Source organism: Ricinus communis, chromosome 5 (genome assembly GCF_019578655.1).
Source record: "Ricinus communis isolate WT05 ecotype wild-type chromosome 5, ASM1957865v1, whole genome shotgun sequence".
Taxonomy (NCBI): Eukaryota; Viridiplantae; Streptophyta; class Magnoliopsida; order Malpighiales; family Euphorbiaceae; genus Ricinus; species Ricinus communis.
In genome coordinates, this window is record NC_063260.1 from 3,881,400 (window position 1) to 3,895,612 (window position 14,213).

General features: G+C 27.6%; 2 protein-coding genes across 2 annotated transcripts; both read left to right on the forward strand.

The window, feature by feature from the left end:
* The first annotated feature begins 6,291 nt into the window (after positions 1-6,291).
* Positions 6,292-7,532, forward strand: LOC125370135. Its single transcript, XM_048374646.1, has 2 exons — positions 6,292-6,665; positions 7,297-7,532. The coding sequence occupies exons 1-2, from the start codon at positions 6,302-6,304 to the stop codon at positions 7,473-7,475; spliced, it is 543 nt and encodes a 180-aa protein (XP_048230603.1). The 5' UTR covers positions 6,292-6,301; the 3' UTR covers positions 7,476-7,532.
* A 4,725-nt stretch (positions 7,533-12,257) lies between these two features.
* Positions 12,258-13,754, forward strand: LOC8258923 (uncharacterized protein At4g22758). Its single transcript, XM_002533985.4, has 2 exons — positions 12,258-12,666; positions 13,248-13,754. The coding sequence occupies exons 1-2, from the start codon at positions 12,381-12,383 to the stop codon at positions 13,418-13,420; spliced, it is 459 nt and encodes a 152-aa protein (XP_002534031.1). The 5' UTR covers positions 12,258-12,380; the 3' UTR covers positions 13,421-13,754.
* The last annotated feature ends 459 nt before the right edge of the window (positions 13,755-14,213 follow it).

Here is a 14,213-nt window from a genome sequence, read left to right on the forward strand (position 1 = left end):
TTGGGGCTAACCTCTACTTTAATGTCAAAGAATTACAGAAGAAAAGAAATTTGGCCCAAATAAATTTTTTAGTTTCATTTGCAAGTCATCAAATTTTGAGTAAATTTATTACATTTTCAAGAATCAATTATGTTCATAAGCAGATCATTGGGATATTTGATGGGACTGCACTCTATGTAGTACTCTCACATCCCTGAGATTTTCATTCTTTATTCTATTTTGAATTGTTTTAATGGCAATTATAAACAATTTCTTGAAATGTAAATGAAAATGCACTACTGAATGCATGAACTTCATCTAGTTCAAGCATTAACTGCCATAAATTTATAACAAATTTAGCGAGAATATGATTAAGTTAATTCATATGTAGATATTATTTGAATGCAGATAAAGCATATGTAGATATATTCTCAATTATTGACCACAAAAGAAAATATATTAAAAGTCCTGCCGATGTCACAGCTGATGTAATGTAATCTAGGATTGAACAAAGGTAATACTCAAAATTCCTTCCTTTCTTTCATTATTTCCTTTTTGAAATTTTGTTTGGGGTAAAGTGCCCTTTCCCTATGTTCAAAAGGCAAGGGCCAGTATGCTATTTCTATGATTTTCTTTTTCTTTCTTAAAAAAGAGGTATGCTATTTGTATATTATAAACCTATAAAAACTGTGTCTGGCATTGAAATTAAAAAGGTATTTTTTTTCAGCTTATAACTATTATTTATTTTATTTTTAAAATTTTTAAAATTATTTTTGTAAAAAGAAGATAAATTGATATTTAAAAAAGAAGGTTTAGAAAAATTATTTTGTAGAAAATTAATAATATTGAATTGAAAAGATCTTAAACATGTTTTTTTAATATCCAATATCAATTAAAAAACACATTTAATTATGGAGAAATTCTTAAATAGATTCAATCTACCAGGTCATTCGTATAAATTAAATTAAATGTTGATTTGTTACATAATTTATTAAGTGTTATATTTATATTGGTTGGTTGATTTATTACCATTAACCGTCCGCAATTAAAAATCAATCAATACAAATGCAACAATTATTAGACAATATTATATATTATTATATAATTGATTGTATATATGGATAATATGATAGACTGATTTTAGGGTTAAAAAAGAACTTTTCAAATACCGAAATTAGGGTTAGTGTGGCCTCAAACAAGAATAAATAAATAAAAGAATATGAGATTAATTCTTCGAATTTTTTTTAACTTTTTTTATCTCCTTAAAGAAATTCAAAATCTACCCCAATTAATTTCAATGTTTAAATTCTTTTATCTGATGTTCCTGAATTTTTTTATTAACTTGACCGTCAGAGTGATTTTTCAGGTATCACGCATAGGGAATGTTAACCTCTGTTTTACAGGTGCTGCATCTAAAACAATTCGCCCGAAAAGATCGGAATATAGATCAAAATTTCTGATTTTGATTTGTATCAATTATATTAATATAAATATCGATACTTATTACTTTTTTTTAAATACAATGAAGTGATTAATATATGGGATTCATCCCTTGATAGCAGTCCATAAATAGTCAAATAAGTTTTTAACTGGAATGTCTTTGTGTTTTGATGCTAATAAGACGAGGAATCACACGCCGCCCGTGATACGAACTCGAACCGGATACGTTCAAACACCAAGATAAGTAATGGTGAGAAAATCAAACTGATAAACGCTCTCCCTATTTAAGAGGAAGCACCCTTACCAATAAGTTCGAATTCGTCGCCCCAAAATCTAACTTAAAAGTTTGCAATTGATTATGGAACTAACAAACTTAGCAATAGAACTACTAAGCCCTTTAGTTATAAATAGATGAAGAATGTTCAAACAACCCAAGAAACTAATAAAAAGTTAATTGATTGATCAAACATGTAGATGTGAAACTAAATCAAACAAGTTAATTTAATCTCAAGAAATTTAATAAGGAACACCTTAAGGAATAAGAGTTAACAACTCAAATAAAAATTGATTGATCAAACATATAGATGTGAAACTAAATCAAACAAGTTAATTTAATCTCAAGAAATTCAATAAGGAACACCTTAAGGAATAAGAGTTAACAACTCAAATAAAACTTCATTCAGAAATGTATATTAATCTCCTGTGCTTTAGCCGAAATACATATCTCTATTTATAGAGTCTTGAAATGATTCTAACCCTAAAAAAGACTAAGAGATAAGCAATAAAGAATCAAACCCTAAAAGACTCCTAATGTGCGGCTGCCTCCTTCTCTAAGCATAAGTGCTAGCTGCCCTAGGGTTAAGTGAGACCTCCAATGCTTCTAGAAATCCTAATGTGCAGCCCAATGCTTCTAGAAGCCCTAATGTGAGGCCCAATGCTTCTAGAAACCCTAGGAAAATCTGTTGACTTTGATCCTTGATCTTTGACCTTGACCTTGTTCCATGATCAGAAGTTTAAGCTTCATTAATAGCAATTAATGTCACTATCTTCAAGGCGTTGTTATCTTCATTAAAAGTACCATCATTAGTCATCTTCAAAACATGCTTCAAGTAAGAATTTAAGACTTGCTTGAATTTTTTACTCCTTGCTCGTGTCATTGGCTCTCCATAGGCTAGTGGATCCATGCTAGTTGACTTAGATGTATCCTTGGTTGCATTAGCCCATTTGTCAGTTCTTGTTCTAATGATCAGGCAAACAAAAAAAGAACAAGAAGAGAGGGAGCTGGAAGACACATTGCATGTGCATGTGAGGTTAAAAATTGAAAATGAAATGGAAATGGATGCGAATACTACAACCTGGAGAAACGCGCAAGAGTGAGACCTTACTTTATCTTGTGTCGTGGGTCAAATATGATACAACATTCAACAACATTTGCTTTCTTTTCACCAACATTTGTCTCTTATTTTTAGTTTCTCAGTAAAACATGCATTCCTTTTTGTGATGTCTAGTCTTACCATAAAAGTAGCAAGACCTTGTTTTCTTTTTATTGGCAGAAACATCACTTAAAGGTTCACCAAATTTTCTCTTATTTCCAGAATTATTTGTATGACTATTAACACCTTTCTTAGTACTAAACTCAATATGATTCACTTTAGAACCAAATTGCAAAGCAAATCTTGTCTTACAATCTCGAGTTTCCTCTTAAATCCGAATATACTTTATAATCTCGTCTATAGTGAAATCTTCAAAAGTGTAAAAGTTTCTTTACTATTCCAAGTGGGTGGCAATTTTGCAATTACAACAGTCATTTATAATTATTCAGACACTTCCACTTTTAAATCCTTGAGTCTAGAAACTAAGATAAACAAGTCATCAACTTGATCCATGACATACTTATTATCAACCATTTGAAATTCAAAGAATTTCATACTCACATATTTGTCCATACTTTATTTTTTTTTAATGTATATTTATTTTCCAATGCACTCCAGATTTCTTGTGGGGACTTGATTGGATAGAACAAGTTATATAATCTGTCAAACAGTGCATTCAGAATGTATCATCTACAACGAATTTCATCATCCTCACGCTTTTTTCTGAATGCTTTGGTTTCTTTACTTTCATCATTAATTGGTTCAGGAATTGCAGGCAGATTTCCACTTAGTAAATATGCAACTCCCAATTCAGTAAGAAGGAAAAGTAATTTGTCTTTCCAGCAAGTGAAATTGGTTCCATCAAAACAATCTAATTTTGAATGCATTAGAATTGAACATCTTCAAAGAAACAGACTTTGAATCAGTAGTCTCTATTGTGGTATAATTTTTTAAGATTATTGGAAAAATTTTAGAAGGCTTTGAACATGATAACACTGTTCTTAAAGAAATTATGCCCCCGTTATATTACAAACTGATTAATAGGCAAACTCTTTAAAGAATTAAACAAAGCCACAAAATAGCAGTTGTAATAAACTGATATTCTCTCAAGAATAGAGAGAATATGTTTCTGATTTTTTTTAGAAAGAAAAGGAAAAAAAAAAAAGTTAATTTCTAATAGTCTACAAAGTCATATTTATAGACTTCTTATTGAATAAAGATACCGTTTCACAATAGACACCTTATTGAATAATAGCACTCTTTCACAACAGATACAAAGGCATTCTTTCGTAATAGACACCTTATTGAATAAAGACTCCCTTTTATGATAAACACCTTATTGAACAAATAGACCCTATTGCAAAAGTCATTTTATTCAGCAAAGGCACATACCTTATTGAACAAAAGCATCCTTTCGCAAAAGTCACCTTATTCAGCACAAAGGCACTTTTAAACATTTCAATACTCACATTATTAACTATATCTAACATAGAATACTACTTATAATATTTGTTACAATTGCATCTGTAGAAAGAGACTTTTCAAAATTAAATATTATTATAATTATTTACGAACAACTATGTCTCAAAATAGATTAAATGATTTAACAATTTTATCAATTAAAAATAATTTATTGGTTAAACTTGAATACAAAAATTTAATTAATAATTTCTCGAAAAGCCATAAGTAATTAGAATTAGAATTTAATTAGAATTTATTTATTTTTATTTTAATATTTAAATCATCATTTCTATAACTTGCCTAAAGCCATGCAGATTCTTTATGCTATTAGCAAAGATGCAAAAAAAATAAATAAATAAAATGACATGGTCTTTGAACGAGAATGTAAATTCACTCTCATCATTGACAATACGAAGCAAGCCCTACTCAAAAATAAAGCTTCAAAATGGCAAATCAAAACTGACCTTTTTCAACAAATAAAACTTTATAAGATTCAAGGATCCTATTTCCAAGATTTTCATCATCTAAAAGAAATATAAAACTTGGGTATTATGTTCAACTTATCTCTTTTTTGCTTTTTACTTTCTAAAAAGCAATTTTCATAGAATTTGGCTTCTAGTGCAAACCAATATTATAACAACATATACCCTAAGACAAATTGTAATAACATAAAATATAGTGTAAATAATGAATTAAATTCTATAAAAGAGAAATATAAATGCAATTATAACAAACAATAACTCACTTTTTGCTTTTCATTTTCAATTTTCTAAAACTACACATTTGATATCATGTAAATTCCACTCGGCTTGCTCTGAAAATGAAAATAAAAATTATAAATGATAAATAATAAATAATAATAAAATGAAAAAATAAAAGGAAAGGGATTTTCTTTAACCTTATACACATTATACACAGCACTAATATGCAGAGAATCATAATAACAAATTTTCTTTATTGAATATACAGAGAATAATCATTAAAAAAAAAAAATCATCTTCAACAATTAATCGGCCCAAGAGGCGACATATACTGATAGTAATTTATTTATTGAGCACTTAAATCTTTTATTATATTTTATTGAGTTTTAATATTTTTATTTTTATTGGATTAATAATTTTTATACTTTATGAGACTTTTATTTATTCAATTGAATTTTTATCTTTTTAAATTTATTTTTATTATTAACAAAAATAAATCTAAAAATATAAAAGCTCAATAAAATAGAATAAAAATTAAAAAATTCAATGAAAAACTGAAAATTTTCATAAGCTTTGATATCTATTTATAGAACAAAGAATAGGTGAAAAGAACGAACACCACATTCCTGCCTTATTACAGTACGAACCAACCAACTTGTCTATGTATTATTATTAGTTTTGGTGAAAACAAATAAGCTTTGTGCCTATGCCCTATATCATCAGAATTACTGTTATAGGAGAACCTTTTTTTTTTCTTTTTTAATTCTTTAATCCCTCTAAATATATACACTGTAATAATAATGTGAATAGAAATATATAAATATTTTAAATTTTAATATTAAATAATTGACATATATAATTAATTATTTAAAATTAAAAAATATATGTTATTTATTTATTAATTATTATTTTTAGTTGAAAATAACAAACGATAAACCAATTAGTTGATTTTCTCTAAATAAAATTTTGAATATGATTTTTAGTTATATAGATGCGCTTCATACTAAAAAAAAAAAAGTACAATAAAACTCATTAAAATATGAATAAATTTGGATATCTCACATCACAATTTAAAACAATAAAACTTTTGCAACTATAACTTACATTATTTTAGCAATACCCTACAATAAAAAATTATTGTTGTAGTTATGGAGCATGCCTACTTAATTAAATAGTGAGAAGGTAAATCATCCAATTGGTGCTGTTGTTGATAGATTTGTTCGTTTATTTGGTACAATCATCTGTGGTTCTGCCACGTGTGGGCGGTGGCACATTATTGTCTTAAGAAATAACCCCAATTATTGTCTAAAAAATTGAAAAAATAAAACTCATCACCCTCTTCTTTAAATGATGGAAATGCAACTCTTACCTATCTTACCCTTGATCTTCACATACCCTTTCTTTGGATCAATAATCAAGGAAAAAGGTAGAAGGAAAATGAAATTGGAAAAGGCTATTATGAAGAGAAATGCGAGTGAGAAAATGAGGGAAAGAAAAAAGGGTAGAAGTGAAAACAAGAAAATAAGGTTCTTGATAACCATAAATGTTCTTGGAAGTGCAGGTCCATTAAGATTTGTAGTGGACGAAGATGTTCTTGTCGCTGGAGTGATTGACACTGCTTTGAAGATTTATTCAAGCGAAGGCCGTCTGCCTGTTCTTGGAGTTAATGCCAATAACGTTCTTCTCTACTGCCAAAATGCAACTTCTGATGGTATATTTTGACATAATATATATATATATATAGTTTACTTGAATCTTCTTCTCTTCTCCTCGCTTTCTGCATATAAATTCTCTTCAACATTGAATCTTGGCCACTTGGATTTTTCTCTCAAAAACAATTTTGTATGACTTACTGAGAGTACCCACTCCAGGCATACAGTAATGCAACCGAATAGGTTACTGACAAATAATACGAGTGATTGACAATTAGACATTAAATAATATAATTGATCGATATCTCAATTATTATATCCTTTCTCCATCTTTATCATCATCCCCAATATTCTCTAATAACTCTTAGCATTAAAGCCAAACATAAGAAAATAAATTATTTTCTAAAAACAGTATTTTTCTCATAAAATAATTTTCAGAAGCAAGTTATTTTTCATGAAACAAACAGAGCTTAAGAAATAAAAGATGAAATCACATGTTTGTATTGTTTCATTATTTTACCTAATACGTAACAAGAAATTACTGGTGGCATGCATATCAATATTTGCTATGGCTTACTCTAAGATAAAAATAATTATAGGTTATAATTATAGCATAAAAATAAAATGTAAATAACCTTGTCTTCTAATAATAAGAACATGGGTTGAACTGTTGGAAATTTGTGGATGTAGCATTGGAACCATGGCAAAGAATAGGAAGTTATGGAGAGAGGAATTTTGTGCTGTGCAAGAGGCGGAAGCAACAGCCACAAATGACAGAAGCAAGGTCAGAGATGATAAGTCGAAAGGCATTTGGTTGGAAGTCATGGCTCAACAAGTCCTTTGCTCTTACTAAGATTTTGTCTCACTGATACATTTATGTAATTTTCATAGAGTTTTATTAAAAAGGACTCCTCTTCTATTATTTATATTTATGGACTCCTCTACTATTATTTATTTATATATATATATACTAAAAAAATATCACCTGCATTATTTTGCGGGTTTATTGACAGAATATTTAACATGAAAACATAAGTAAAAAGTGAGCGTAATCATTAGGGATGTGGTAATATATCTAAGAAATTATTCCATCAAATTCTTGGAGATATGATAATACATCTAAGAAATTATTCCATCAAATTCTTGGAGATATGATAATACATCTAAGAAATTATTAAAAAATGTCTAAAAAGAAAAAAAGAGGTCTAATATTAATACATAAACTCTTATAATATACATATTTATTTTGAGAGGAAATAAATACAGGTACATCATATTAAAATAATAATTTAATATTTTATATAAAAATATTTTACATACCGTTGCTACTGTCTTTTGTTTTGTTTCCTTTAATTTGTAATAATAATTTTAATATACAAATATGAATATAAACATAATATTTATTGATTTTTAATGCATTATGAATCCACAGTTATTTATAGTCTTATAATTTAGATAATATTTATATAAAGAAAGTAAATCTAGATTTAATATAATTTAATTAGAACATTAATATTATTATTTCTCTTTGTAGCCTCATATTCATTATATCACATAAAACGAGCTTGAACTGTACCAGTATTGTTTCCGGAGTTCTTCACTCCAAGTGTTTATTTTGATCATCTACGGAACAACTCACTTTTCCAACAAATGCCTGCCAGACGAACGCAATTTCAGAATGCACGATCAGTAATAGTCATGAGATGTATAAGATCAATGACTATAAAAATCAGTGTTCCGATGGGTCCACCTTTCCACTATGAAAGCAGTAAGCAGGCCTCAAAGTCCCCTTTTTGAATGAGCCACAAGTTCCCTGCGGGTTGCCAAAGCTTGCAAATTGGATAACTGAGATGATTCGCTCACTGGGGCATGAAAGTCGCAATGTGCTTCCTTTTTATGCATTCCCATATATAGTTTCAGTTGTAACAATCTGAAATCACACAGGTAAATTACATTAGCGATGCACTTCTTAATAAAAATGTATCAAACGTTTGATTTATAACTAAATAATTGCTAAATTTCAACGGTAAATTTTTTTAGTAAACTTAAAGGACATATTATATGGATGATCTCTAATTCTTTTTGCAATTTGTAACAAAAATGTATCAGATCTTTATTTTGTTCAAAAAAAGCAACACCCATATTTCAAAGTCAAAATTTTAATACACTTTTATTACAAAGTGGAAAGTTTGGTGACCACTCGTATAATTTATTTTTGTACTTGCCGGAAAATCTTATTAGTGTAATTAAAATTAAAATTCAGTAACTATTTAGTTATTAATTAAAGGTTTGATACATTTTTATTATAAAGTGTAAAGTTTGGTAACCGCCAATATAATTTATTCGTAATGACACATTTAAGAGATTTCTGTCTATTTCCTCTAACAAATATCACAGTATGATTCTAATAATAATAAAAAAGATTAGAGATTTTAAGAAAAAAATTATTTTTGGCCAAATGAAAGAGAAAATTGTGTTATTTGTAATAGTGGAGTTGTACTTTCGTTTGATTGAAAATCTTTTTATTAAGTGTTTCACTCGGAAGAAAGCATTGGAAAATGAAAAAAAGTCTAAATTTTATCTATAAAATATTTAGAATATTTTTAAAATGATATTTTGATTTTATTAGATTAAAATAGAAATTATTGGGTCCGTTTAAACCTTTGTTATAAGAACAGAGGGAAAATTGACCTTTTGTTTATTTATGTTACTATTATAATTAATGGTCAAAGTTAAATTTAGAGGTCTAATTGTAAAAATACGATAAAAGGCCATTTATATACTTAGTCTTGGTAATATTCTTAGCTTCTTTGATGAACTCTTTGCACTATCTCTGTGCATATAACAACTCTATTGTATCATCTCAACCTACTTATTTTTCTCTTATTTTAATAAACCGTGAATATCTACAAACTTGCATATAAAAAGTATGCAAGTTGTTTTCTCATACAATATTTTTTTCCTTTATTTATTATTATGTTATTTTAATTCTTCAATTATTATATTGATTTTAGATTAAATATAAAATTACCATAAAAAATCTAGTTAATATACTTTTTTTTAGTATTAAGAATTATTGTATAATTAAAAAATTAGTTTATTAGTTAATATAATATTTAAAATATAATTTTCTAGAATTATAATAATTGTTGATCTAAAATCCTAATAGAGTTAGACTTTTAGAATTAGACTTGTACTAAATAAATTATTAATTATAAATACTATATATTATTAAAGTAAATTAATGAATGACCAAATTAGCCTAATTAATTAAAAAATTAATAAGATCCTATTAACATGAATAGTAATATATCTTAGCGGTGGAGTACCTTAAGAATCCTTAAAAAGATAAACAGGGTTTGATTCTTTTCTCTTTCTCTCTCTCTCTCTAGGCCAGACTCCGATTTTATAACATAAACCTAAGCCCGCCCACTAAAATACTGGAATTCTGTCGATCAAGTTGGGCTTATATGAAATTTTTTGTGTCTAGGCCCAAATTCTCTTAGATGGACTCGCACAAGCTAATTAATTCAAAATCTATGAACACATCTCATATATATATATAAAAATTTTAATATATAATGTTTTTGGTATGCGTCACTATTTTGACACATGTACTTAATTTTGATTCATATAACTAAAGTTGAGTGTAATATTTTTATATATATTTATTAATTATTAAGTTGCTTTCCTAATTAAACAATGATCCTAATCCTAAAAGATAATATTTTAATTATATTAACTAATAACTTATAATTTCTAATAATATCGATTATATCTTTATACATTATATTATATATAATTAACAGATAAAAAATGAATAGTTTTAGAATCATTTTTATATTATTATATTAATAAAATTTTAAAATATTACAAATTATTTTAAGAAAATAAGAAAATATACTAAATTATTATTATTTTCTAAAACGTAATAAGTAAATTTAAAATATTAGAAGTTATACTTAATTTTATTTATAAATTCTTTTAGACGAGCTGGGATGAACCGGGCAGTACTAACGCCCATAAACAGGTATAATATATATAAATTCTAAGATATAAATTTTTTGACAAGCATCACTATTTTGACATTTCTACTTATTGTTATAGAATTCAAGTTGATATGTAAATTTATAATTTTATATTAATTTATTAATTAATAAATTATTTTTCTAATTGAACAATGATTTTGATCTTACAAAGTAGCAATTTTTATTATAGTAACTAATAAATTAGTTTTCTAATTATATGATGATTTCTAACCCTAAATAATAGTAATATAATTTATATTTGTAATAATAATTTTATATAATTAAAGTATCAACAATAAATTTTTTGTAATCATTTTTATATAAGAAAGATACTTAAAGATATTTTGAATTATTACTTTTCTGAAATTCCAGAAATAATTATGAAGTATTGAAGTTTCTATTAAATTTTATTTATAATTAAAATAATAATAACAATTTTACAATGTGCAAAATATTTTTATATATAATCAAAAGATCAATAATAAATAGTTTTAAAATCATTTTGTTCACTAATAAAATCTTAAAACATGAAAAAATATTAAGAAAGATACTTAAAAATATTTTGAATTATTATATTTTAAAATGTCATAAATATTTATAAAGCATAGAAAATTATATTAATTTTTTTATAGATTCATTTATATTATTATTTATAATTAAAATAATTTTACAACATGCAGATAAATAATTAATTTTAAATAATTATAATACAACTTAATTATCTCTTGTTTAAGTATAATTGTATAAAATTCATGGCACAATATCTAAAACTCATGGCCTTAATGGACCGTAAGAATCCACTTATTTTGACCAATTCTCGTCATGAAAAACACACAATATTTTCTTTTATAATTTTCGGGCCCAGCCGGACTTATTGAGCGTGCTTTAAAAAAAATAACATTTTCAAATTCATCTAAAAATATGTAGATTTTTACGGTTCGGATTTGACGGACTTAATATAAAAATAGGTGTTCATACCTAAAAATATTTGAGCGGGCCGGGCGGATATCTAAATTCATCAATAGGTCTATGCCCCAACTACACCACAAGTGTGGGGGAATTTGTTTTTGTTGTTTGAATTGAATTAGTTTGGCAGAAATCTAGAAAGGGGGAGAGCTTAAAATCCAACGGGTTTCTATACAGGAGAAAACAATAAGAGAATCTAATCAAATTTATTACAAATTAGAAAAAGACACCAACTAACTAAGATAAGGAAGCCTGTTTTTACCTTCTTTCTTCCGTATATAAAATTAAAGAAGGGGGAAAAAGTGGTCTTAAAATGCAACCCAACAAGTGTATATAACATCCTGAAAAGTAACTCAAAAACCTGACCACTGTCTCTCCAAATTTCAATACTGCAATATAAACCCTAAACAATTAAAACTTCCTTTTTATGCTTATATTCCTCCCTGTAAAGAAAACCCTAATCCCTTTTGTCTCTACCCATACTCACCATCATCCCTTTCTTTCTTTGAATGGTTGAAACACCTCATTACGCTTTGATGCAATCACTCTTTTCCCCTCTTCTCCTTCTTTCTCATAGGGCCAAAGCGCGTTTCACTCACGCCCTCTCTTGCTTTGGCTCCTCCAAGCAGGCCTGGTACTATCGCTGCCATGGCCTCGACCCTTAAAAACAAACCATTCAATTAGCTCTCTTTCTTGATATCTATTCAAATCAATCCAATATCCAAAAAGAGAAAAGAAAAAGAAGAAAAGAAAAGGAAAAAAGAAAAAAGAGAGAAAGAAATGATGAAGAGAAATGTGAGTCAGAAATTGATGTTATACAAGCAAAAGAAGAAGGATGATGATCATACTAAGACTAATCATAACAAGAAGAATATCAGTAGGTTCTTGATTAGTATCAATGTTCTTGGGAGTGCAGGTCCTCTGAGGTTTGTAGTGAATGAAGATGAACTTGTTGCTGGTGTCATTGATACTGCTTTGAAGACTTATTCTCGAGAAGGTCGCCTTCCTGTTCTTGGTTCTGATGTAAATAACTTCCTTCTTTACTGTGCTAATGCCGGCTCAGATGGTATTATCTCATACCTTTTCTTTCATTATTTTTCTCCACTTGGTAGTTTTCAGTTTCTTTTTCTAATATTGTAATCCTGGATTTTTGGCTTTTCTTGGGTTGACTTTCTTAGTCTTGATATGGGGAAATGAATTGGGTATCGTCAATGGCGTAAATAGAATACCAATTTCTTACTGTTAAGTTATATATCAAAGCAAATCAGCTTTTAGTTTAGCAGCATATAGTTATTTAAATAATTTGTTATATTCAAAAACATTTAGCCGCACTTTTAGCTACGGAAAAACGTCGTTATAATTTTCAAAATTTAGCGTTGAATTTTAGTGACGGTTTTTCGTTCGCTAATGTATGCAACGATGAGATGAAGGTTGTGACCTTAGCAATGCCGTTACTAAATTTAACAACGCTTCCTGCCGTTACTAAATTTAACAACAGAATTCTGCCAGTCATTAAAGTTGTTACGATAAATTTATTAACGACGGATGTCAGTTGTCACTACGTCCGTCATTAATACTAGTTTCTTTCTCTAAATATATATATTTATATATTTTTATTTAGTTAAGCTAATTTTTGTTTTTGTGTAGCTCTGAATCCATGGGAAGCAATAGGGTCTCACGGAGGAAGGAACTTTGTGCTATGCAAGAAACAAAGGGAAGCACAGATGACAGAAGGAAGGTCAGAAATGACAGCACATAAGGCATCTGGTTGGAAGGCATGGCTTCACAAGTCATTTAGTTTTAAGGTTTTATCTCACTGAGATTGGGGACAGTCTTGTTTCCATTTCATGGTAACATAGGATCATTTCACATGATCTCTCTTTCTCTTTTATATAACTAAATACCCAATTAAATAAGAAGAATAAGAAATAAAAACAAATGGTTGGTTGATTTCTGTTTTAGAATATGTCAGTACAATCATCCGTGCACGCTTCTGTGCTTGACTATAGATATGGATTTTCTATATGTAATTTGAAAAGCATATGTTCTCCATGTCTATGATTCGAATTATATGTCCTTAAAATAGTACCTTGTATTACATAAACTGTCATATCAACTTTGGCATATATGTACTAATTAAGCTTTTGTTTTCTATTATTGTTGTTCATCAACATACCTTTTTCTTTTTTCTTTTTTTTCTGTGATGGATGGACTTTGTATTCTAACGTTTATATGTGAAAATAATTTCATTTTACTCTAATAGTCTAAAAAATTCAAACTTTTGTGGTAGTTTATTATTTTGGCCAATTTTTTTAGAAAATATCAAATTAGTCATAATTTGGCCGATTGAGTTTAATTTTGACCAAATTGAATTGCTGATCAAAATTAAGCAACATGAACGCAATTTAAGAAATGAGAATTCAAAATTAAATAACACGTATAGAGAATATGACTTTATGACCAATCACTTTGGATTTCTCATTTCTTAATTGGTGTTACATTGTTTAATTTTGATAAATAACTCAATTAGACAAATGTTACACTCGATTTGTTAAATTATAGCTAAATTGACAATTTTAAAAAAATTGGCTAAAATAGTAAAATTTTGTAAAA